This window comes from Tachyglossus aculeatus, chromosome 25 (genome assembly GCF_015852505.1).
Source record: "Tachyglossus aculeatus isolate mTacAcu1 chromosome 25, mTacAcu1.pri, whole genome shotgun sequence".
NCBI lineage: Eukaryota > Metazoa > Chordata > Mammalia > Monotremata > Tachyglossidae > Tachyglossus > Tachyglossus aculeatus.
The window spans coordinates 14954648-14979168 of record NC_052090.1 but is presented as its reverse complement, the minus strand read 5'-3'; the positions used below and the strand labels follow the sequence as shown (position 1 = coordinate 14979168).

Here is a 24521-nt window from a genome sequence, read left to right as displayed (position 1 = left end):
GAGCTGTAGAACATGAGACAAATTCCCTGCCCCCTTGAAGCTACTTAGCTCCTTGGCCTGCTTACTAGCATGGCCAAAGTTGGGGAGGTAATAGGGTTTGTAAAGAAACTCATCGCAATAGAGCTCTGCTTGCAGTTTTTTTTTTATTTTTTTGCCTCTGTTACACTTTATTCACTGTAAAAATGATTCGTTCAGTACAGTTTGGTTTGTGAGGAAGGGAAACCCCAAATCCGTCCTGTTTATGCAGTCACTGCCAGATTCTTATGGTACTGGATAGCTGCATTTGACATATTCCTAGTGGTTCTTCAGGTGGGTGTCACAACCAGCGTACATCAATCAATCAATTGTATTTACAGACCACTTACTATGTTCAGAGCACTATACTAAGCACTTGGGAGAGTACGATATACTCATCACTGTACATTAGGGCACATCACTTTCCGTGCCCCAAGATAATTGGATGGACTCGGTTTACAACATGACAGCTGCTGTTCCTTGTAGCACAGATTTCAAGAACTCCCACATCTTGTCAGAAGTGGCTATTCACCCACAAACCCTCTATAGGAACAGTAATTCCCTCACTATCCTCAGGTAGAAGACAAGGCAAATATAACATTTCACAGAAAGTCCTTTCAACTCAGAAGAACCATTTGGTAATTATGTAGTAGTACATTTTAGAAGTGGTGTGCCCATCATGGGCATCTGCATTGTAGCCTTTCGTTCATCGTAAGCTATAAAATGGATGTTTCATCAAAGCTGAGTGCTAGTTTGAGTAGGTCTTAGTCAGAAGAGATTGAATGCTAAACCCAGTCCTAACACTCGTTTTTGACGTGTACTTGGTCAAGCTACCTTATTACTCTAGCTTTCTGTACCCATCTGTAGGGAAATCTAGCTAGCAGGGTCATCGAAGAACCCAATTAAGGTATGTGAAGTACTTGGAGACTCTCAGTTAAAATTAATTATTGAAGAATTTGTTCTAAAATTGGTGTCAAATGAATGTCCTTGATGTAACATTCCAAATTTGGAATCAATCAATCAATGAATTGTATTTATTGAGCGCTTACTATGTGCAGAGCACTGTACTAAGCACTTGGGAAGTACAAGTTGTCCTACCCAACAGTGGGCCCACAGTCTAGAAGGGGGAGACAGAGAACAAAACAAAACATATTAACAAAATAAAATAAATAGAATAAAATGCATTTTGCCCTTTCTGTTCATTCTGCCTTCCCACTGAAGCTGGAGCATAATATGGTCACATCTACAGTGCATCACATGCAAGTACAGTGCTGCATATAAGTACTGGAGAAGTAGTGTGGCCTAGTGAATAGAGCACGAGTCTGTGAGTCAGAAGGACCTGGGTTCTAATCCTGGTTCTGCCACTTGTCTGCTGTGTGACCTTGGGCATGTCACTTCACTTCTCTGTGCTTCAGTTCCCTCATCTGTAAAATGGGCATTAAGACTGTTAACCCATGGGGAACATGAACTGTGTCCAACTCCATTCCCTTGTATAATGATGGCATTTATTAAGCGCTTACTGTGTGCCAAGCACTGTTCTAAGCCATCCCAGTGCTTAGAACAGTGCCTGGCACGTAATAAGCGTTTAACAAATAGCACAAAGAAAATAAAAAATACCACTGTCAAACAGGAAAATGCGCTCTCACTTTTGATTTTCCTTTCCACGTCTATGCAATTCATTCATTCATTCATTCAATCGTATTTATTGAGCGCTTACTGTGTGCAGAGCACTGTATTAAGCACTTGGGAAGTACAAGTTGGCAACATATAGAGAGAGTCCCTACCCAAACAGTCTAGAAGGGGGAGACAAACAACAAAACATATTAACAAAATAAAATAGAATAAATATGTACAAGTAAAATAAAGAGTAATAAATATGTACAAACATATATGCAGACAGCACAGAGACCCCGAATCCATTCAAACGGGACTCTTCAAGACAAGAGTATGTGCACTTGTTATGTAAAAAAAAATAGATTTCCAAAAGTTATATTTTGTGTTTGCCCTCTGTGCACTTTTCCAAGTGGATCTCAGCTGTGCTGTCTTAACTCTCAGTCCCCAGGGAAGGGAGAGACGGCAGATGGGGTTAGAGCAGAGGGCTGATACATCTGACAGCAAACGGCCTGGTTGTTGAGTGGAAGCTGTGAGCGTCAGGAAGCTACTTTTCCCCTGAGAACCAACTAACCACTGAAGAAAGTTGAAAATGAGCCCTTTGAGAAACGCTATTAAAAGTAGTAAAAAATTGCAATCGTGCAGATGATGTGCTGCTGTGTGCTTATTCGGATGCTAATGAGTTTGACATTAGGGAACTCGGAGGGTTTACAGCTAGTCCCTTATGTGATTCAATTCTTTATTGGCAATCTTTGAGAAAATAAATGGAAAATGTATTGCTAATAAATACATAACACGATAGGGCATTAGACAAAAAGCTGCGAGTTTCAGGATTTGGAAGGAGCTTTGTTCCCAAGCGTGACTGTTTTCTTTTGTTTTAAATTAGTTGGCTGCAAACAAAGAGGAAGGACCAGGCAGGTGGAAAGCCGCAAAACTCTTTTCTGAAGGTGATATATGACTGGAGAAGGTGAAATGGATATTTGAAGGAAAAACAAACAAAAAAACATTTTTGCTGGTGCAGATGGGCTTGAGTAGGGAGGGAAGTCCAAGGCTTGCAAAATAACTTTTAGATTCTCATGTCCCATGTAGTCGTGTGCTTCTCTGCTAGAGAATAATTTTTCCTTTTCTCCAGGCAGCCGGGGCTACTATTTGAACTAAAGAAGTCAAAGTGCTTAAGAAATTCGTGATCAAATAGAAAAGTCAATCCTTGGCAATTTATATTGCAAGATTAGCAGGTTTAGAAAATACTATTTGTAAGGTGCTGTGGGCTTTTCCTCACTTAAAAAAAAAAACCCTCATCTGATTGAATTTTAGGTCGTAAGGGTGATGTACAGTGAATGTATGCTGAAGTTTGATTTCCCCAATGCGGCTGGGTGCATTGGTATACCGTAGTACATGTATGACATGTCTAATATACTGTTTTCAGAGTTCTCTCTCAAGTGGCAAATGAACTGAAAGCTGATTCCAGCTTCAGTCCCTGGGGCAAAGCTAGAAGTGATATGCTATGTACATATTATGACTGAATGCTAAGTAAACACAGGGTTAATAATCTCTTCGCAGGTCACATCAGCACATCAACTATATATTTAAAAACGTACTGAAAGCATTACTCTGAAAGCTGTGAAAATTAAAGGAAAACTTTTCTATTGGCCTAGTGTTGACTCCTCTATTGAAAGCCTATTCTAACCGGAGACAAACTTTGGGGAACTGAATATTATAATTAAAATATGATGGGGAGGAAATTAGCACCTTTCCAGTTCAATATTATTGAGAATTTGAAATGAATCATATCATTTTTATCATAGACCCCATGAATAAAGTTGTAAATTATTTTGCGACTAGTATATTTGTGACACCTTGGTGTATTTAGAGGGTAACTCAGCGAAGATAGAACTGGGCAAACCCCTCCTACCCCCACACTGCAGCTGAAGTCTTGCCGTATTGTTTCATCTCTATTTGCTTAATCTAATATCTCTTTCTCCTCCCCCCTTTTTTTTTTTTTTTAAGATAATGAATTTCAGGATTTTTCATTAAATCAGACAAGGAATCTGAGTTGCCAGGGTGGATCTGGGCTTTCAAAACTGGCATATATTTTCATCGACAAGCAGGAAAAGGTAAGAACACATTTATTAAAAAAGTGTTTTTTTTTGTTTTTATAAGAAAACCTCAAATAACACATCACCATAATAGACCTGCCAATCATTCTGTAAGATTTGTAGAGAGTTTTTATTTTTATTTTTATTTTTTGCTTCTGAAGAATTATGTAGCTGTTAGGTTTATATTTGGAAACAGTGGTAGACATTAGCAAAATCACACAAATTTGCATCTTCTGGTTGTACAAACTGTTTCACATATTTCTTAAAATGTGGTAACGCCGGTAAATATTGCACACAGAGACATTTCCCATCAGAGGTTTTAATAATGTAATTTGAAATGAATTTGCATCAGAGAAGGCAGTACCACAATTCAGTGATTAAACACCACTCTACTCAGAGTAGCACTGTTGACCATGTGACCCTGTCATTAAAAAAAAAGTTATTTTCACCACATTAGGTAATGTTTTTTAGCGAGGATACGTTGTGTAAAATGAAAGTTCAGGAACCATTAATAAGCCCATCTCAAACTTTTCTACTGCAGCTTCCCCCCCGCCCACCAAATAAAAAAGAGAGATATTGAAGAGTTGCTTGTTTTAAGCTACTCTTTTACAAGATTCATTTTAAACTATCGCTCTATAAATAAAGTCCTGGCAATTGCCCCTTCATTTTAAAAAGCTGTGACTCTGCCCTCTGATGCCTTGGTAAAGCAGACTAATAGAAATCCTTGGCACGCATCACTTACCTAAGGGAATAATGGAACTATTTGCTGGAGTCGTTTGGCAAAAGGACATAAACATATGGCTGTGGTTTGTATTCAGCACTGCCAGTTGTGCAAAGTTGCATGGATGAAGTATACAACAGCAGTGACAAGTCCCAAAATCAGAAGTGAGAATCAAAATAAATTATCCTCATTACCAAGGTATCCAAGCTATCCATCCTTGGCTAAGTTTTCTTGATTACAGTGTGTTTTCAAGAGTCTCTGTAGTAAATTCTCTCTGAAAAACATCTCACTTGTTTTACTTACTTACTCACTCACTTACATACCCAACACTTTGCCCTTGGGGGTAGCCGATTTGCGGATGGATAATATTTTACATAGCTTCAAACCAAATGCCTTTAGATTTCATAGCTGTGCTCCTTTTCTTTGGAGAGAGAATATGCAGGATTGGGGGAAGGTCCTAAGTCTTTAAAATAATTGCATTTACTAGGTCTTGCAACATCCTGATGAAGGAACCAAGGGCTGTAGAAGAGGAAACAGAAACACAGTGTCAATCAGTCAATTAATTGTATTTATTGAGTGCTTACTGTGTGCAGAGCCAACATCAAGGGTGGCAAGCCAGAAAGGAATGATCAAGTTTTTAAAGTTATGAATTTGGATTCATGAATGATGCTGAGAAAGCATCCTGCTTTTTAAGGAGTGGAGGAATTTGGGAACTCTTTTTCTGCCATTAAAATGCTTCTGGTTATCCAAAGTCATTGGTTATTGTAGAGGAATAAAAATAGAAAGAAAATGAGATGGCAAAGAACAAAAAAAAGATTGAGATATAACAGCTTTCATGATCTTATTATCTTCTTATAAACTATTTTGAATTTATGAAAATATTCTCCATCACCCCTAATTCCAAAGATTTTTTTTAACTCTTTTGAAGAGCTGGTACATTATTTTGGCTGAGTTTTTTTTCCTCTTGGTAACTTTTAAAATGTTTTTTTCCTACCATTGGTGACCCAGCCAAACTATGCTTAAGCAATAGTGATTCTCAAACATATAAAAAATTAGAGGTTGTTTCTTTGCTCCCTAGGCTTGCTTGATCTTTATGCTTAGTAATTGGCAGCAATTTCCTGTGTTCCATTCAAGTTCTTGTGGATGTCTCTTGGTTTCCAAATAGCCCACTGAGGGCATAGAAATAATGGTCAAGGATTGAGGGCCATCTCTTCTCTTATTGAAAGTAATAATAATAATAATAATAATGGCATTTATTAAGCACTTACTCTTTCACTCTGAAACTATGCCCTCCCATGGTAGAAACAACAGCAGGTAGGAGAAGCATAATTTCAAGATATGAGCTGAGCACAATTATAAAGGATTCTTACAATGAATACGATTATTTTTTGTGAATGTTTTATTTTTCCATTCATTTGTCAGCTCTGGGATTAATTGTGTAAATAATTTTGAAAAGTGTCCCCCAAATCCTGTGCCCTTACTGAATAGCTTCTTGAAGATTTTACAAACAAATCAGCTTGGGCTCTGAAGAGCCTAGTGTTTTGAGGAGAAACAGCCCTTCTAAATCACTAGAGCTCAAAGATATTCATTCTCTCCTGTCCTTTCAAAACTTTAAGGAAATGATTTGAGGTCTTCCAGACAAAATCTGGATTTTGTGGTGAAAAGCATGGGGCTGAATACCTCTCTCCTATCAGCTAAGAGAACATGTCTCTCGTAAGTAGCATGTGGGAAGAGAAGTTAGAGCATGAACCGTTTGTTGTCCCAAGAAGCCTATCTTCCTTCCCTCCCTCCCCCACAGTAACTCTGTAACCCTACAGTCTCTTCTACATCCTCAGGTGAGATCACATCAGATATGAAGCTATCTCAAAGGTAATGTACAGGTATGAAGAGCCAGGAAATGCATTTTCCAGCAAAGTCATTTTTCCCAATGTAGTTCAGGTATTAATTCATCCAAATGTAATGCATTGTTTAATTCTATTTTTGAAACCATCATCGTCAGTGTTTTTTCCAGTGTTAATTTTGTGTGGAATGCTACACTAAACAATATGGGGTATGAAAACAGTTAAGCTTGGTCTTTGTCCACAAAGACATTTCAGCTGTCTTTTTGAATTGTACTTTCACCTGACCACACATTTTTCTTTCCTCCATCAACCCCTCCGTTCTGTACCCTCATTTCTCCTTCCTTTCCATCTTTGCTTCATTCTTTCTCTTTCTTTTCACCTTCTTCCCTTTTCTGTAGATCTTTTTCCTTTACCTTCTTTAGCTATTTCCTGCTCTTCATTACCCATCTCCTTTCTCTCACCTCCCTTTCTTCCCCTCCCTTCAAAAGATAGAGATCCCCCCATAGCAGTGAAATTGGGTGTATGAGTTTCTGGCGGGCAGCAAACTCAGTGAGGAGAGGGTAATAGTAATAATAATAATAATAATAATGGCATTTATTAAGCGCTTACTATGTGCAAAGCACTGTTCTAAATGCTGGGGAGGTTACAAGGTGATCAGGTTGTCCCATGGAGGGCTCACAGTCTTAATCCCCATTTTACAGATGAGGTAACTGAGGCACAGAGAAGTTAAGTGACTTGCCCAAAGTCACACAGCTGACAATTGGCAAAGTTGGGATTTGAACCCTTAATCTCTGATTCCCAAACCCGGGCTCTTTCCACTGAGCCACCCTGCATCTCACAGCATGGGTAGCTTACAGCTTGCCACACTTTTTCAAAATTTAAGGAATTGGAGGAAAATCTTCCTTGGGGAAGCATCACCCAGTGGCCATAATAATAATAATAATAACAATAATAATAATGGCATTTAATAAGCACTTACTATGTGCAAAGCACTGTTCTAAGTGTTGGGGAGGTTACAAGGTGATCAGGTTGTTCCATGAACCTATTTTTATGATGGCCAGATTTTATTTTTCTGTCCTGTTTAAATGGAACATTACATAAGGCCATGGAAACAATCCAAGAATAAAATTCCTGGGTGATGGAATTTCTGGATTTGGAATGCTGGAGAATAGAGACTGACTTCTGAATGGAAGTAGAGCTCCTATTTTTGCATGTTCATTCAGATTTGTATGGTAATAGGGGAGCAGTGCAACACCAGAATGCAATTAAGAAGCCATCATTTCACACACAATTCAAAAGATTAATTCATTCAGTCATATTTATTGAGCACTTACTGTGTGCAGGGCACTGTACTAAGCACTTGGAAAGTACAATTTAGCAATAAGGAGAGACAATCCCTGCCCACACAGGGCTTACAGTCTAGAAGGGGGAAAGCAGACATCAAAACAAGTTAACAGGCATCAATATAAAAAAATAAAATTATAGATACGTACACATCAAAGCAAGTATACAGGCATCAATATAAATAAATAGAATTATTCATATATTCATAAATACATAAGTGCTGTGGGGTAGGGAAGGGGGGAAGAGCAAAGGGAATTGAGGTGATGCGGATGGGAGGGGGAGCTGAGGAAAAGGGGGGCATAGTCTGGGAAGGCTTCTTGGAGGAGGTGAGCCTTCAGTAGGGCTTTGAAGTGGGGAAGAGTGATATTTTAGTGAATTTCAGGAGGAAGGGCATTCCGGGCCAGAGGTAGGATGTTTGCCAGGGGTCAATGATGGGCCAGGTGAGATCGAGGCATGGTGAGAAGGTTAGCCCCAGAAGAGTGGAGTGTGCAGGCTGGGTTGTAGAAGGAGAGAAGACCTGAAGGAAGAAGGGGCGAGGTGATAAAAAGCGTTGAAGCCAATAGTAAAGAGATTTTGTTTGATATGGAGGTTTATAGACACACTGCTTGACACGTGGTTCTCCTCCTGACATACAGTCCCAGAAGCCATGCAATTTCTAATACAATATCTGCCTTCTGTCCTCCCAGCCCACACCCCTGTTGACTTGATCTCAGGCAGGAGTGTGTACACTCTGCTTTTCAGAGAAAAGTAGGGTAGAAACACTGATAGACACTCTATCCTCTTGCTGACATTAGATTCATTCATTCATTCAATCAATCATATTTATTGAGCGCTTACTGTGTGCAGAGCACTGTACTAAGCACTGGGGAGAGAACAGTATAACAACAGACACATTCCTGCCCATGACGAGCTCACAGTCTAGAGGGGGAGACAGACATTAATATAAATAAATGACAGATATATACAACTGTGCTCTGGGGATGGGAGGGAGGATGAATGTAGGAGAAGTAAGAGCGGTGCAGAAGGGAGTGGGAGAAGGGAGTCGGAGAAGAGGGGAGGAGGGCTTAGTCAGGGAAGCCTTCTTGGAACAGATGTGCCTTCAATAAGGCTTTGAAGTGGGGGAACAGCAATTATCCATCTAATATGAGGAGGGAGGGCATTCCAGGCCAGGGGTAGGATATGGGTGAGAGGTCCGAGGTGAGATAGACAAGGTTGAAGTACAGTGAGAAGTTTAGTATTAGAAAACATGTCACAATAGTGCTTAGGACAGTACCTGTCACTTAAAAAAATACCATATTTTTAAAAAAACAATACAGGCACACTTTCAAGAAACATATTATGACTGTATTGTGGGATATGCCTGTATTTACATGTTTGTGTTGGTTATAGTAGCCATTAAAGACTTACTATGCATCTAGTGCTATTCTAAGAGCAAGGGTAGATAATAGGTAGCCAGGTTGTCACAGTCCCAGACCTACGTCGGGGGTGGAGAGGGAAGTCACATTCTAAGTAATTTAGCTACTGACACCTCTATATTCTCCCCTTGGTTTTAGAAACTAGGTTTAGATAAACTAGGATATTGATGCGGGCCTCCCCTGATTTAATGGGGAGAACTCCAAGTGGGATGGAGAGAATTATTTAGCTTCTTAATGACTGAAAGGGGGAAAAAAATGGGATTTTTAAACAGTTGGAAAAGAGGCATCTCAAATGTATTGATTTTTGTTTTCTTCATATGTTTGAGGCTTGAGTGTCCTATTGTGCCCCATTGTAGACACCAAACTCCTGGGACTTAATCTTTCTGTGGCTTTTAGGGAATTGCAAAGAGGACTTTTGGAGAGGCAGTAACACCATTGTGATTTTAGAAACACACAATGTTGATTCTCTCCCATGGGGATCATTTGCTCAGAAAAATATTTTGTGGTTCTCAAGTTTTGAACCCTCAGTTCAGATATCTCTTAATAATTCTGTTGGCATATGGAGGCTTGTACGAGTTGAGCCACTTGATATGCAACAAAGATGCTCATGGAAGGAGAATGATTTTACAATGCAATGCTCACTGTCCTGGGTAAACCCAGCCATTTTAATCCCAACATCTGTCATAAATTTATGTGATTTTCAAAGAGAAAAAGTCGATAGGAGATAATCACCTACATTGCTTTTGTTGTCGTGTTTTTCTCATTGTGTGGTTTTTAAAATATTCATCATAATGAGCCATGTTATTTAGAATAAAGTAACTGCTATTGAATGAAAGCAATGGACACTTTTGGGTTTATAATTAAAAAAGAAGCACAATGATTGGTGTGGTATTTATTATGAAATGATGACAAAGGAGTACCAGTGGTTTTAATAGTTCTAGCTTACAAGAGCTGTTGTTAATTTTGTCTGTAGAGTTGCAGGTGAAATAATGCACAATGGATAAATAGTCTATATTGGTTTAACTGAACATAATATATAGTGTGTTCTGGAGTTGTTTGTCTCAATAGACTATAGTAATCAAAAGTAATGAACCTATTATGTGCAGGACCTTGGAGAGCATAGAATGGCAGTAAAAGTGTGCCACATAAAAGGTTTATTAAAGGAAATTAAAGTCCATCATTGCCACACCTGCTCCCCTATTATAAGTCTATGGCAGGTCAGTGCCTTCAATCACAACTCAGCATCAGAGAACAGAGACATGTTTCGCATTACCAGTACAGTCACATTAGCTCTAGACCATTCTCAGGTTTTAAGGATGGTATCAACCGAAGTGAACCTACCACCTCTGGTTTCAAAAAAAAAAAAAAAAAAAGCCCTACAGAAGAACTAACTCGCGTTTAAGAATTTCAGCTGAAAATAAATGCTCAGCTATCAGTTAACCTGCTAAAAATGGAAGCTCGTTTCTCAGCATGTGAACACTGGTCCAGTGCCATTTTGCATTTCACTGAGGCATGGATAAGAAAACAATTGTTAAAGTCTTGGCAGAAGGTTCATATGTTCTAGTCTAGTCGATGTAATTTCTAACATGTAAAGAGACATATTTTGAAGTGATGTTAAAAATCCCATTGCTGTTATATGTGGCTGTGATTCCTCTGGTATTTGCTATGGATATTTGAGTTGAAATGCTCATTAACTAGCGATGATGAAAACTTCCCAAAACTTTGGGCATTAATTTTGCTTTTTCTACATTGCAAATGACAGCATGCTTTCCATGAGGGTCAGGCTGGGTGAAGGATATAGGTTTTGGTGAAGCAATGAATAAACCCTACTGTGGAGGCATCTTGACAGTGGTTGCCATCACCTATTTTATTTTCAGCTTACATTTTACCCTTTGTCTCGTCTGTGTGAAATTAGAAGGCTTCGGGCCTTCCCTTAAGCATGTATAGACCTCTGCAGTGGCCCGTTGAAAACAGTTTTTCTTTATTCTTGCTTCTATTGCCACCTCACCATGATTTTTAGATTGCTAGACCACTCATAGATGGAGTCCCACGTCATAGTGCCAGAATATATCACGAGAGCTCAATCTTTCTCATCTCTTCTCTAGCCTTGGCAGCTTCCCAATATGTGATGGGGGGATTGATCAGTGGCAAGAAGAGTGAACTTAAGACTTTATGTTCATGTTACAGATGGATGCAGATGGTGAAGATAAAAAGCTGCGAACTCGCTCAAAAGGAAGCAAGGGTGAGTTAGCCAGCCGGGCTCAATGACACTTTGTCCATCACACCATGAAATATGATCCACCTGAGGCTCAGTCTCTAGAGTGGATCACAACTTCCATGGCTCCTTCAGAGCTACTTCTGAAAAAAAAGAATCAAGCAAAGTCACAGGCTGCTGTCATTAAGAGTAAAAATATTATTAGCCAGGAATTAAAAGAAAACAGGAAAGGCCATGCCAATAAGGACATTTTCACATGGATGTTTGTAAGAGGTCAGAAAGGATACAGAGGAGAATCATGCAGAATGAGGTGAGGTGGCTTCAGAATATCTTCCGTCCTTCTATAATGTGAGGGTTACTTCTTGCAAAATTCTGCATTAAAAAAAAACTTGCACAATCATATTCTCCCATTTGAGGCCACACACATATGCCCGAGAAGTGTCTTCCAACATTCCAGCATGCCATATCCAAACAGGTTCCTGTTTTTCTCCAAGCATTCCCTAATTCCCTAACCACGGTCTAACCAGAGTGTGGGGTGTGGACCTGCATTATGTAGAAGTGAGTATTCCAGATTGTCCTCTGCCAGTTAAACAAATGGGCAGAATTTATTGCATGCTTTAGTAATATTTGGGTTAAAATTTAATCCCAGTAAAAGGAAAGTACTTGTGATTTGACTTTCCCCAATGGGGTTTTTCTACAGCTCCACAAAGTGGTGTTTGAAAGGTTTAACTTGTGGTTATCCTTCTCTTGGTAAGCAACAGATGGTAATGTTGTATTGAAATATAAACAGTCCCTTGCTGGTCTGACATCTGGAATGTACGATTGACATCTGATATTACCCCTCAAGGCAAATAATTTTTTATTATAATTAGTAATAGTTTTGTGATTCTTAATCTTAAGTGGAAAACTAGATGTTCATCATGGCATCTTAAAGTAAATAAAAAACGTTGCTTACTTTTCTCTGCAGGTTCTACTAATAAAACAGTCTGAGTGAAAATATAATTTAAGTTCCTCAAATGCAAGCTGCTAAATGAATGCAGAATGTTTTTTGTAAAGCCATTGAAATTGAAAGAAAAGTAAGCAACCCTTCTCTAATAAAGATGAAAATAGCCATTGAACTCTCTGTAAAAAGGTTTTGCCTGTTTTAAAGGACTTGCCATGTTTATCAGTGTCTAAGATTCCCAATGTAAAAGTCAGAAGACTTTATATTTACAGCAGACCCAAATTAGATCTAGACTGTTTGAATTTCAGAAGCCAGAGGTGGATACTAGACACTGCAGCTTTTCCTAAGCATGAGAATTTTAATCAGCAGACCTTCTCTCACCGTGTAATGCAATTCAAGAAAAAAATGTTGGATGCTCCAAATGTTAGGCTGGGCTTCCGCCATCAATGCCAGCCTGCAGCAGACTGCAGAAGGATTAGCTGAGCTTCATGTAGTGGTTTTTGAAAAGTGTATGCTATTCCATGCTTCCTGGAGAAGTGAACTGCTCCATCTACAAAACAAACTGCCCATTCTGGGACTTTAGATTTCATTCATTCATTCAATTGTATTTATTGAGCGCTTACTGTGTGCAGAGCACTGTACTAAGCGCTTGGGAAGTACAAGTTTGCAACATATAGAGACGGTCTCTACCCAGCAGTGGGCTCACAGTCTAGAAGGGGGAGACAGACAACAAAGCAGAACATATAAACCAAATGAAATAAATAGAATAAAAATGTACAAGTGAAATATATACAGTAATAAATATGTACAAGCATATATACATATATACAGGTGCTGTGGGGAGGGGAAGGAGGTAAGGCTGGGGGATGGGGAGGGGGAGTATGGAGAGAGGAAGGAGGAGGCTCAGTCTGGGAAGGCCTCCTGGAGGAGGTGATCTCTCAGTAGGACTTTGAAGGGATTTCTGTCTCTCTCTTTCTGTCTCTGCCTCTCTCTCACACATATTTCATAGAGCAAGAATATTCTTCCTGAGGTGGAAGAACCGATGTTGCAATTGGGATATGAATAATCTTTGTAATCACCTGTTGTCTGTTTCAGCACGTTGTCTATCTTTGTGGATACAAGCATTCAGCTCCATCCACTTTCCTTGCTATTGGTTCAGGCTAGCAGTCAGGAAAGCCAAGATTTGCCTTTAAACTTTTGATTTAGAATGAGAAAGTCAGAGCAGTGTTTCCCTGCTGAACTTCATTTCCTTCCTCTATTATTTGCAGACTTTGAGTGCAATCCTGGGAAAGGCTCATTCAGTCAAGCTTTCCCAGACCCCACTGTGAAACTGGTGTACCCCAAGGTAGTCACATAGGTTAGCTAGCAATGCCCCTGTCATCAGAGGGAGATGGGTGCAAGATCATGGCCATGTGAATGTGAAATGAAAACTAATTCATTCTTTCCTTCTGTTTTTTTGTTTGTTGTTGTTTTGGCAGTACAAGTGGACACTCTAGTGAAGGAGCTCAGGTAAAAGCTCACATAGACTGCTTATTTTTGTCTCCATTTATCCAAGGTTAACTTATAACTCTCAAGAATGTTTGTTAAAAGGATGAAATACAATTTTATGACAAATAGCCTCGGCACCTACAGTAGATTGCATCTTGGTTCATTTTGGTCCTGTGAAAAATTCCTGCTACAGTATAGGAACAATGGATACAATTGAGCTTGTAAAATATGAAATCGTTATCTCTGGTAAGATAGTGTTGCTGTGGTTCACTATTAATCTTTATCCCCTAGTTCTGCGCTACTAAAAATGTTTTCAATTATATTCTAAACATTTTCAGTAACTGGGCTTGGGAATCATTCAATAAGCTATTCTAAAAGTCCAGTAACCTCAGTTTTAGGTAGCTATAAGAACGTTATTTGTTTATCTTCAGTGTAAAGTTGGTGTGATGTGTTATATTAAAGATAGGTCGATCAATGGTATTAATTGAGTGCTTACTGTGTATGGAGCACTGCACTAAGCACTTGGACGAGCACAATACATTAGAGTTGGTAAACAAGACATGCTGTCAAGGAGCTAACCATTAGACTATGACAAAGGGATGCCAGAAATTCTTAGTCTAGAATTGGTGAAGTCATCTAGTGAGATAGTTTCATTTTGCTACCCACTTGGAATCCTGTAGTCTTCAGAATGTGCTACTCAGTAGAGTCAAAGCAAGGACTTAGGTTGGGCTTCTGATTCTCTGTCTCTTCAGCAATCCTGTACAATCTGCTGTGCCACTCTTCACCATATCTTTTCATGGTAGGTCATTTATCCAGTGAAAGTGATTAAATGTGTAGAAAATTGAAAACCTCAGGCCCCAGACCCTTCTTTTTCAAACTGCAGCAGGTGACATTGGGTGTGAATTATCTGGGTAACTTTAGTGTTGGAGTACGGACACTGGTGGATATCCTGGCATTTCTATACTCAGATATTCCATTCTGGAAAGAACCTCTCTAAAATTAGAGTCTGTAACAGTAGTAAGTGTTGAACACCCATGGGTACGAGCCACTAAAGTGAGTGATGGTCTGTAGAATATTTAATGAAGGTTTCAAGAGAGCTCTGAGAGGTTGTTTTGTTCTTGCCCAGACTTGGCTTGAAGGCTTATTTCAACATAAAAGTGCCACCCTACAAGGGAAATGTAGTGCAGTAATCATCATCATCAATCGTATTTATTGAGCACTTACTATGTGCAGAGCACTGTACTAAGCGCTTGGGAAGTACAAATTGGCAACATATAGAGACAGTCCCTACCCAACAGTGGGCTCACAGTCTAAAATGGACCTCAGTAATGGACCTCATTTCTCAAAACTTCTGCTAGAATGACAAGGCCTCTAACATATGCACTGCTTCCTAGTTCCAACATGGCTGTTCCACATCCTCTGCTTCTCCCTCGTTTACATGACAGAAGAATGTCCAGCAAGAGACTCAGTCTTCCAGAATTAGGGAAGGCCTATGGATGTATATTGGGGAAACTGTTTTAGAAATGGAAGATGTTTAAGTGTTTAGATCACGATGAAAGTAATCACTCATGCATTAGCATTTTGCATGGGTTTTTTCAGGTAATTTTACTTTCCTTTTAATGAAACACATTATCTCAGGAAGTGCCATGTTGTGGGTTGCTCAATCTGCCAAACTATAATGTGCATATTTAATTAAACATGCATTTTCTTGGTAAATAAACTTGAGGGCTGATGTTCTTATCTGTTAGAGTTAGTGCAGGAAATTACTTCTATGTCTTCAGTTCTTAAGTTTGCTCCCTTGATTTTTTTTCTTTTGTCCACATTTTTGCCCATTTTATTTGAGGGATTTTTTTAAAGATAACTAGGGGTATTTCTATATGAACATATAACTCAAGTTTCCAATTTCATACTGTATTGCTATTGATTACAAGATATTATTTGGATTTAAATGAGCAACCATCTTTTTACCCACCAATCTGGTGAGTTAAACCTTGTGACTATAAAAGAAATCAAAGGGAGTTGTCAAAACCAGCAGATTTCAGAGCACAAGTTCAACTAAATGTGGGACTATGATGCATTGCTTTGTGGTTTGGTGTGTACCATTTTCTCCAGAGGGGAGAACTCACTTTCTTTATGATCCCCTTGGTGAGCATGTACAGAGCAGTTTATCCCAGAGTAGCCCCCAAAGGGCAAAGAGACAAACGGCATCTAGCAGACAGTGTCAATCTTCAGTCAGTTGAGCCATTTGTGTATATTCTCCCCTCTAACTCGATGAAAAGGCAAGTAGACTACAAAAATGGACTATAATCATTTGCCTCTTGAGCTAGCAGCAGATCTTAATCCTACTCAGTAGTTGTGACTTGTTGGAAAAAGGTCCATTTAACACTACCGACTTGGGCAAAGTATGCCTGGGATTCACCAATTGCCAATCCAGGGCTGGTCTCTTTTGAATACTTAGAAGTCGGTAAGATGTGTAATTTAGCAGTGAAGAACTGAAAGCCGAGGGCTGGATTGTTGAATTTGACATGGTGGGTAAAGAGGAATGATTAAAAATCAAAGAGCTTATAAAGAGATAGGTCTTGAGAAGGGGTTGGCGAGAGAAAAAAGAAATAAAAGAAAAATTTGTATTTAGGCCTGTATTTCACTGTTTTTAGAAAGAGAAGGAAGAGGAAGAGTTAGGTTCTGTGAACCATCTGTGTGAAGGTGACAGCCGAAACCATGAAAATGGATGAAATGGATAAGGTTTCTCAGTAGCAGTACATAAGGAGGAGGAAATTATTTCGGGACTTAGGGATCATAAAAATTTTGTGTTAAAAAGTTTATTAAAGTGCTCAGTGTTCAGAACATGCAAACGACGTGGTGTCTGTTTGCAAGTAGCTTGCCCCTTACATGTATATTGCAAATTTTATTCAGTGGTTTTCATTACTGTTAACACTTTAAAGAAAATAACATTTCCTGTCACTTTATGCCTATAAAAGGAAAACTACTACATTCCAATATTGTATTGCCTACTTTAATTGTGGTAGATTGTGATTTATCAGTGTCCAGATAGCTTGTGATGATTGCAAGCAAATAAATCAATACAATTAATTCTTTCTTACTCCTTCATCAGCCCCAAGATTCAAGTCATTTCAGTTTTTTCTGCCTGGATTTCCCTTTCTGGATTGTAGTTGTCTATCGGTTCTATTTCTACATCTCAGATAATAACTTAGGGAGAACAACAATAATCGGAGGACTTAACATGAATTTAAATTCCCCTTACCTACAATTCTTTAGGGGATTTTGTTTCTGATTTTCTAGGACTCATCCTTTTTATGTCTACCATCATCCTGCATCTTTTCTTAACCCCTTCAATTTCTTGCCCCATAATACTATCCCAAGATATTGACCGACTCTGCTACTAGGGTCTCAAAGACAAAACCGAGTCTGAAGATATTCACAAATTTGCAGAGTTTCACATGGTGCTAAACATGCATTAGCTACTTAGATTGCATTTGAAATATGCAGCGTACATTATTGTTCCCAGAGCCACTGTTTCCCAAAATAGAAATACAGATGATGTTAATTTAAGCATACTGTATGTTGTTCACTGTGCTAATAAAAATTGATGCTGACATTCCCATCCCCTTCCTATACTATATGTCAGCCACTCTCATGACCATTAAGAAAGTAATTTATAACCACAGGTCCACCCTTAATTATGCCCCCTTATTAGTGTTTCCAATCTTCCCGCTACCACAAATCAGGTTTACAGGTGGTGTCTAGAATACTCCCTTGTTTCTTTAAGTATGAGTACTGCATCATGTGTCCCTCTGCTTTTTATTACCCCTACCCTCAATCTGAACCTTCTGCTAGAGCATCTATTAATACAGGTAATTACTACATGCATTGCCAAAATGTTTTACGCATGTGGTTCATCCCCTTTTCACCAATTAGGAAAATATTGTCCAAGCTTGGAGGAGTCATTCTGTGTTCCTGTTTATGACTACTCGAGAGAAATGGATTCAGGCTCTTACTAGTATTAACTTCAGCTCTTACTTATGCAGCTGTCCATTACTGGCCTCAGTGTCCTTTTGCCAAATTATTGGCACAATCACAGAAATCTAAGTTTTCTCTCAGCTGGTCTTTTCCAGTTTCATTTCACGCTCCTTCAATTATTCATTGTTCATATGTTTTAATATCTTCATACAATCCAGTATCCTGGTTGAACATTTGTGGATCTTTGTGGCATGCGTCTTTATTTTTTTCTTATTTCATACAGAGCATCCTCCCTGTTGAGACTTTGTCTTTGAATATTAATTTGGTTTTCAACTGCTTTTCTGTTACTTTACAATTTCACAAATTTTTTACACAAAAATTAATGTTGGTACTTTTTATTTGAGAGCACCATTTGTAGAGTGACCTCTGGAAACAGACAAAAATGTAAAGAAAATCAATTTCAACCGCAACGTCTCTGTCAGCTGATCATGAAGGCTCTCTCCATTATGGTGAATATTCTCAGAAATATAAATTAGAGGAGAGGTGTTCCTTCCTCCTTTGGACCTGCTCTGAGTCAAGAAACTCCATGCTGTTCAGTGATTACTGTTGACTGACTGACTCTTAGTGCCTTTACCTTAATTCTTTGTGTAGGTAGAATGTTACCTACTTTCACTGTGTAGGTTAGTGTTCTATTTTGCTGTCCATTTTGCTGTCACAGGATGCCAAACAAGTCATGATAAAAGGCAGGCAGCCATTTTATGAGCACATAGCTTCACCTCATTGGCTTCTCATATATGCTCTGAAGCATCTGCCAGACATTGGTATAGGCGGTTGTAGAGGGCCTGTTGATCTCGGCCTTCAAATGATGCTTCAGGAAAGACTGCCACTGATCTCAGTGATACCAAGAAAATAGCAAAAGTGGAGTCCTCTTTATTTTTTCTTTTAGGAGGCTACCTCCTAATATGCTCTGGGCCCTGCCCTCTTAGAAGCCATTGGCCATTAGTGGGTAGTACAAATCACTCAGCCTTCACCTGAGGCCAGTAGTAATGATTTGGAAATGAGCCTCCGGTTGGATCACATAACTGAATTATGCAATAGGTCTGATGAACCCAGAAGGCTAAATGGTCAATAATTGTTCCAATTCATCCACTGTATGTGCCTCATTATGACCACAAGGGATGGGGTTCGACCCCTAATTGCCTTTTCTCTGTTTTTATTAAGAGTAGGGCACATGCCAGGACAAAGGATTCTACCCGGCCAGTTGCATCAGAGAGGGAGTAAGTTGTCTCATACCAATTTGCCCATCAAAGATTAGAGAGGGAAATTGGGCATTTTCTGGATTCTTTCCTGTATTCTTTCGAAAATGAAATCACAAAGGCCTTCATGGCCTGAGTTAGTCAGTGGCCATGTTTTTCTGGTTAGTTAGGTCATGATCCAATTTGGAAATCCAGGAGGCAAGGGGACTTCAGAACATGGGCACAGACTAATGGCCTGAGAAAATGTTGGGATGGCTGCTTCCAGATAGCATCTGGAACCAGTCTGTCCCCTCTTTCCCTCCAACCTCTCCCAGTCAGTTTCATTAATGAGTACTGGGTTGCTGTTCTTTCCATTTTCTCCGGTTATACCTTCCTGAAGAAAAAATCTTTCTAGTTTGTGATGAAGTGAAACCCGGCTAGGGCCTGGGATGCTCTTCTGGGAGCTCTATAGAGGACCCAAGAGGACTTCTATCCGCGCCGATGCTCTCTTGTCCCTGAAAGCATCTAGAGTTGGGATTGAAGGGTAATGCAGAGGCCTGGTTTCCACACAATTTTCTCATACTTTAAGATCCTTTAGGGCTTCACAGTTTAGGCTGTTGCCCATTGCCCCGCAAATAACTGAAATAATCACTGTAGTCGTTAATGCTCTTCTGATATTTTTTGAAAAGAAATTGTATTGAAGATCTGGAGAAGAGGTCATATTTGAATGGGCAAAACATGCCAGGTTGAAACCTTGACAGTATTTGGGTGACTCTTATGGCTCCAGTGAAATCTGCCTTATCAGGAGGTCAAGGGGATCTAATATTAGTATTTTTTGTCACAGCTCACCTGGGAAGAAAAGTTAAGTGTTAGGTCAAGTCCAGCCCAACTGGGTATACTGTATACTGCAGAATACTGTACTTGGGAAAGTATAGTGCAACAGAGTTAGCAGGAGTGTTCCCTGCCCACAACGAGTTTACAGTGTAGATGGGGAGACAGACATCAATATAAGTAATTTATAATATATAATAAATAGATATGTACATAAGTGCTGTGGGATTGAGGGTAGGGAAAATATCGAATGCCCAAAGGTCACAGATTCAAGTGCATAGATGATGCAGAAGGGAGAGGAAGCCAGGGAAGAGGGCTTATTCAGGGAAGACCTCTAGAAGGAGATGTGACCTTAAGATATATAGTCTCCTTCTGATAGTTCTCTAAGCTTTTTTCTCAAGTGAACTGTGTAGTTTAAAGATATTCTGCCTCTTTAAGATCACTAGATTAATCAATTGTATGTATTGAGCACTGACGGTGTGCAGAGCACTTGGGAGAGTTCCATATAACAGAGTTGGTCAACATGTCCCCTGCCTACAAGGAGCTTACAGAATCTAGAGAGTAAATCTGGCAATAAAATAAATTACAGATATATACAAATCCAAATGCAAGAGTGACAAAGAAGGGAAAAGGAGTAAGGGAAGTGAGAACTTAGTTGGGGAACCTTTCTAGACTTTGGTTTAGTAACTGTAGGATGAGGCTCTTAAATGCACCTCATATTAATACACCTATAATAATAATTGTGGCACTTGTTAAATGCTTTCTAGTCGCCAAACACTGTACTAAGTACTGGGGTAGGTACAGCATTATGAGATCAGACCCAGTTACTGTCCCACATGGGGCTTACAGGCTCTCCCCACACTCAAAACGTTACCAAATCCCAGTGCCTTTTACTCTTCAACATTCCTCCAAATTGTCCATTCACCAATAACTCCTTTGCCAAAACCTCATTCAGATTTTGGTCAACTCCCCTCTTAATTAATATTGGAAGGTTGTTTTTTTATTCAACTCCCCTTTCTCTAGATTATCCTTCCCTTTGTCAATTTAGAAACCACAGTTTAAATTGTCCCATTATTAGCCTGTAGGTCCCATTCCACTCCACAATCCCCCACTTGTTCCCGTTGCCAACTGCACTTGTTCTTCGTCCCTCTGCTGCCCACCCCAACTGTATTTCTTGTCTCGAATCTTCTCCACCTTACTGCCTATGCATCACTTTTTTGTTCTGTACTCCCCCAGCAACCCCAGTGCACTGCACCAGGTGTTCAATAAATGCTATTACCACTACTAGCCAAGAACACCTTTTTTCTACCCCTGTCCTATTCCCCTGTCTTTGCTATGCCTTTTCCCACATCCCCTTTTAGCCCAAAAGCAATCTCTCTACTTAGTGACACACAACCTGCCCCCATTCCCACCAAATGCCTCCAAAGAATCGTGTCTCTTCTGAACTGCTTAAAGGCCCTTATTCAAACCAGTTGAGTGTCCCTGGTTCCCCCAATAGTCACTCCATACTCTGTATTCTATCTCCCCCCTTCTCCTTAGAAAGCTTTATCAGTGATACCTCCTTCTTCTCCTATTTTCACTCCTCCTCTCCTTTTCCCCAAATCCTTAGGTTAATTAAGGGATAACCAAGATCTGCTTCTGCAGCAAAGAGCTTTCCCCTGAAATCATAGATAATAATAATAATTATTATTATGGTATTTGTGCCAGGCACTGTATTAAGTGCCAGGGTGGGTACAAGCAAATTGGGTTGGACACAGTTCCTGTCCCACATGGGGCTCACAGTCTCAATTCCCATTTTACAGATGAGGTGACCGAGGCAAAGAGAAGTGAAGTGACTTGTCCAAGGTCCCACAACAGACAAGTGGGGGAGCTGGGATAAGAACCCACGAACAAAAAAACCCCTCAAAACCTACAACCCAAAGCCTGCAACTCAAAGACAAATAACAGATCCCTACTACTTCAGCAGCCTGTTTAGTGTATTATCTTTTCATCATCAGTGGTATTTATTGACTGTGTACTGATTGTAGAGCATTGTATTAAGCACTTGGGAGAGTCCAGTGCAACAGAGTGGTAGACATATTCCCAGCCAAATTCTTCTGTGACTTAGTCTGTCAGGTGAGCCATGGAGTGGAGGCTGACAAGTGGAGATATTCCTAATTTAGAGAGGATTTTTTATGTTCGCGTCCTTTTGTTCATTTATAGGTGTTGGTCCTTTTGTTGGTGAGACCCACTACTTGAATAAGGGAGAACACTGATTAAGGTTGTGCCTTCACAGAGAATAAGAAGTGGAGACTTCAATTTTCTATTAAATTTGGTCAGTGTAAATGGCCAGTCTGGACCATTCAGATCCATTTGCCTCCTTTACTTCAATGCCCTTTTAAAAAATCATCTCCTTGACTTGAAGAAGCATTCTCTGGCAAGTCATCCACTCCCCTGGTCATGTCGTCTTATCAACTGCCCGAATAATCATGCAGGGGAAGCAGTGTGGTTTAGTGGGTAGAACACGGGCCTGGTTTCTAATACCGGCTCTACTACCTGTCTGCTTTGTGACCTTGGGCAGGTCACTTCACTTCTCTGGGCCTCAGTTACCTCATCTGTAAAATGGGGATTAAGAATGTGAGTCCCATGTGGGACAAGGAACTGTGTCCAACCTGATTAACTTGCATCTACCCCAGTGCTTAGAACAGTCCATGGCACATAGTAAGCACTTTACAAGACCCATAATCATCGTTATAACTCTTGATTTGTTGTTTCTCTACTTGGCACATAGTAAGCACTTAACAAATACTATAATTATTATTGTTATAATTATCATTATTCAGTTGCTTACTTGTGCTTATCATTTATATTTACTTTCACTCTCAACTATTGTATTATTTGGCAATTTGTAGTTAATTAGTATTCAATCAGTGGTATTTATTGAGTGCTTACTGTGTTCAGAACACTGCAAAGCACATGGGAGACTACAATGCAGTTCATAGATGATACTGGCTCTTAAGGAACTGTCTACTGTGTGACCTTGGGCAGGTCGCTTTACTTCTCTGTGCCTCATTTACCTCATCTGTAAAATAGGGATTGAGACTGGGAGCCCCATGTGGGGCAGGGACTGTTTCCAACACAATTTGCTTGTATCCACCCCAGTGCTTAGCTCAGTGCCTGGCACACAGTAAGTGTTTAACAAATACCACAATTATTATTATTATTATTATTATTGCCATATAATATCTAACCTCATTAGATTATAAATTACTTGAGTATAGGGACTGCATCTCTATTGCATATTCCTCAAGCACCCAGTACAGTGTACTTCACACAGCGGTTGCCCAGTAAATGCTGTTGGTGATGATGATATACAACCTGCATGATTTCATACTCTTAACTTGTCTAAAATATATCTTATCACAGTTACCTTGGTCTATATTCCGTATTTACATTATGGAACAAATATTTTATATTCCAATTATGAAAAATAATATGTCTTTGTTTTGATTATGTAACTCTCTTCAGATAACCACTGGGCTTAGTTGTCTGCAACTGTGATTCTGACTGAATTCTATATCTATATTATTGGAACTTCTGACTTCTTCCTTAGCTTATTTAACTGATAACTTCTAATCCCATGGTATTATAATACAACATGCTTTTAAAAATCTTAATTATTTTATATGAGAAAAATCAGCTCGTTGTGGAAATTTTACAAAGTATTTGTCATTCATAAAACTTCAGTAGAACTAAGTGAGAAAAAAAGCATCTATTAGATCTTTGATCTTCCAGAAAAAGAGCCTCCCATTTTATGAACCTCAGATTATCAAATAACCTTGGCAGCTGAATCAGTGTTCCATGACAGCAAGCCGACCATTGATAAATAGCAACAAAACTATTAGATGCTGAATTTATGAGATGAGTAATAGGAGAAGCTAAATTATAGGTTTACTGTTTGACAAACTATAGCTTGACATATCTCTATAAGCGTGTGTGTGTGTGTGTGTTTATGTATGTATGTATGAAAGAGGGAATGAGAATGGGAGAGAGTCAGTAGATAGATGTCAAGGAGGGTAGTTGTCATATGGTTCCTTCAGGCATCATGTTGCCACTGGCAGAGACAGACTACTGGGCTGAATGGACCCTGGGTCTGACCATTATGCTTGCTTTTTTATTTTCTGTAACTACAGACATTAGCTGAGGTGAAGTAATATAGGGAGTGTTTCCTAGATAGGGTGTGTCTCCTTGATGATTTGCTTCCCTTATTACCCAGAGAATGGCAAGCCCAAAGCTGTCACTATTAAAGTATATGTGTAAGTACAAATATAATAAATATATGTGTTTGTGCAAACACACACACACACACACACACACACATGCATACATGCTTGTGGCCTCCTCTCTTTTGCAGCCTGGCTTAGTGGATAGAGCACTGGATTGGGAATCAGGAGAGCTGACTTCTAATCCTGACTCTGCCTCTTGACTACTGTGTGATCTTGGACAAGTCACTCCTTTGGACTTCCATTTCCTTATCTCTGAAACAAAATTACATGCCTGTTCTTCTCCCACTCCTTTTGCGTTGCCCTTGCATTTGGATTTGCTCCCTTTATTCACCCCACTATCTGCCCCACAGGACCTATGTACATATCCATAATTTATTCATTTGTGTTAATATCTGCCTCCACCTCTAGACTGTAAGCATGATGTGGGCAAGGAATGTGTCTACCACCTCTGTTATACTGTTATATTGTATTCTCCCAAGCACTTAGTACAGTGCTCTCTGCACACGGTAAGTGCTCAATAAAT

At 39.5% G+C, this 24521-nt stretch overlaps 1 protein-coding gene across 11 annotated transcripts in view; it reads left to right on the top strand.

Annotated features, from left to right (window-relative positions):
• Positions 1-24521, top strand: part of ST18 (ST18 C2H2C-type zinc finger transcription factor) — a 112530-nt gene that overhangs the window by 18826 nt on the left and 69183 nt on the right. For 10 of the 11 annotated variants that reach the window (XR_005456243.1, XM_038766675.1, XM_038766668.1 and 7 more), the window contains 3 exons: positions 3634-3740; positions 11231-11285; positions 13680-13710. Coding sequence is in view for 9 of the 11 variants with exons in the window: in XM_038766675.1 (XP_038622603.1) it covers positions 3634-3740; positions 11231-11285; positions 13680-13710 (193 nt within the window). In the remaining 2 variants the exon portion in view is untranslated. Of the gene's footprint in view, positions 1-3633; positions 3741-11230; positions 11286-12297; positions 12335-13679; positions 13711-24521 lie in introns of those variants that run through there. The other variant, XM_038766674.1, reaches the window with a different exon arrangement.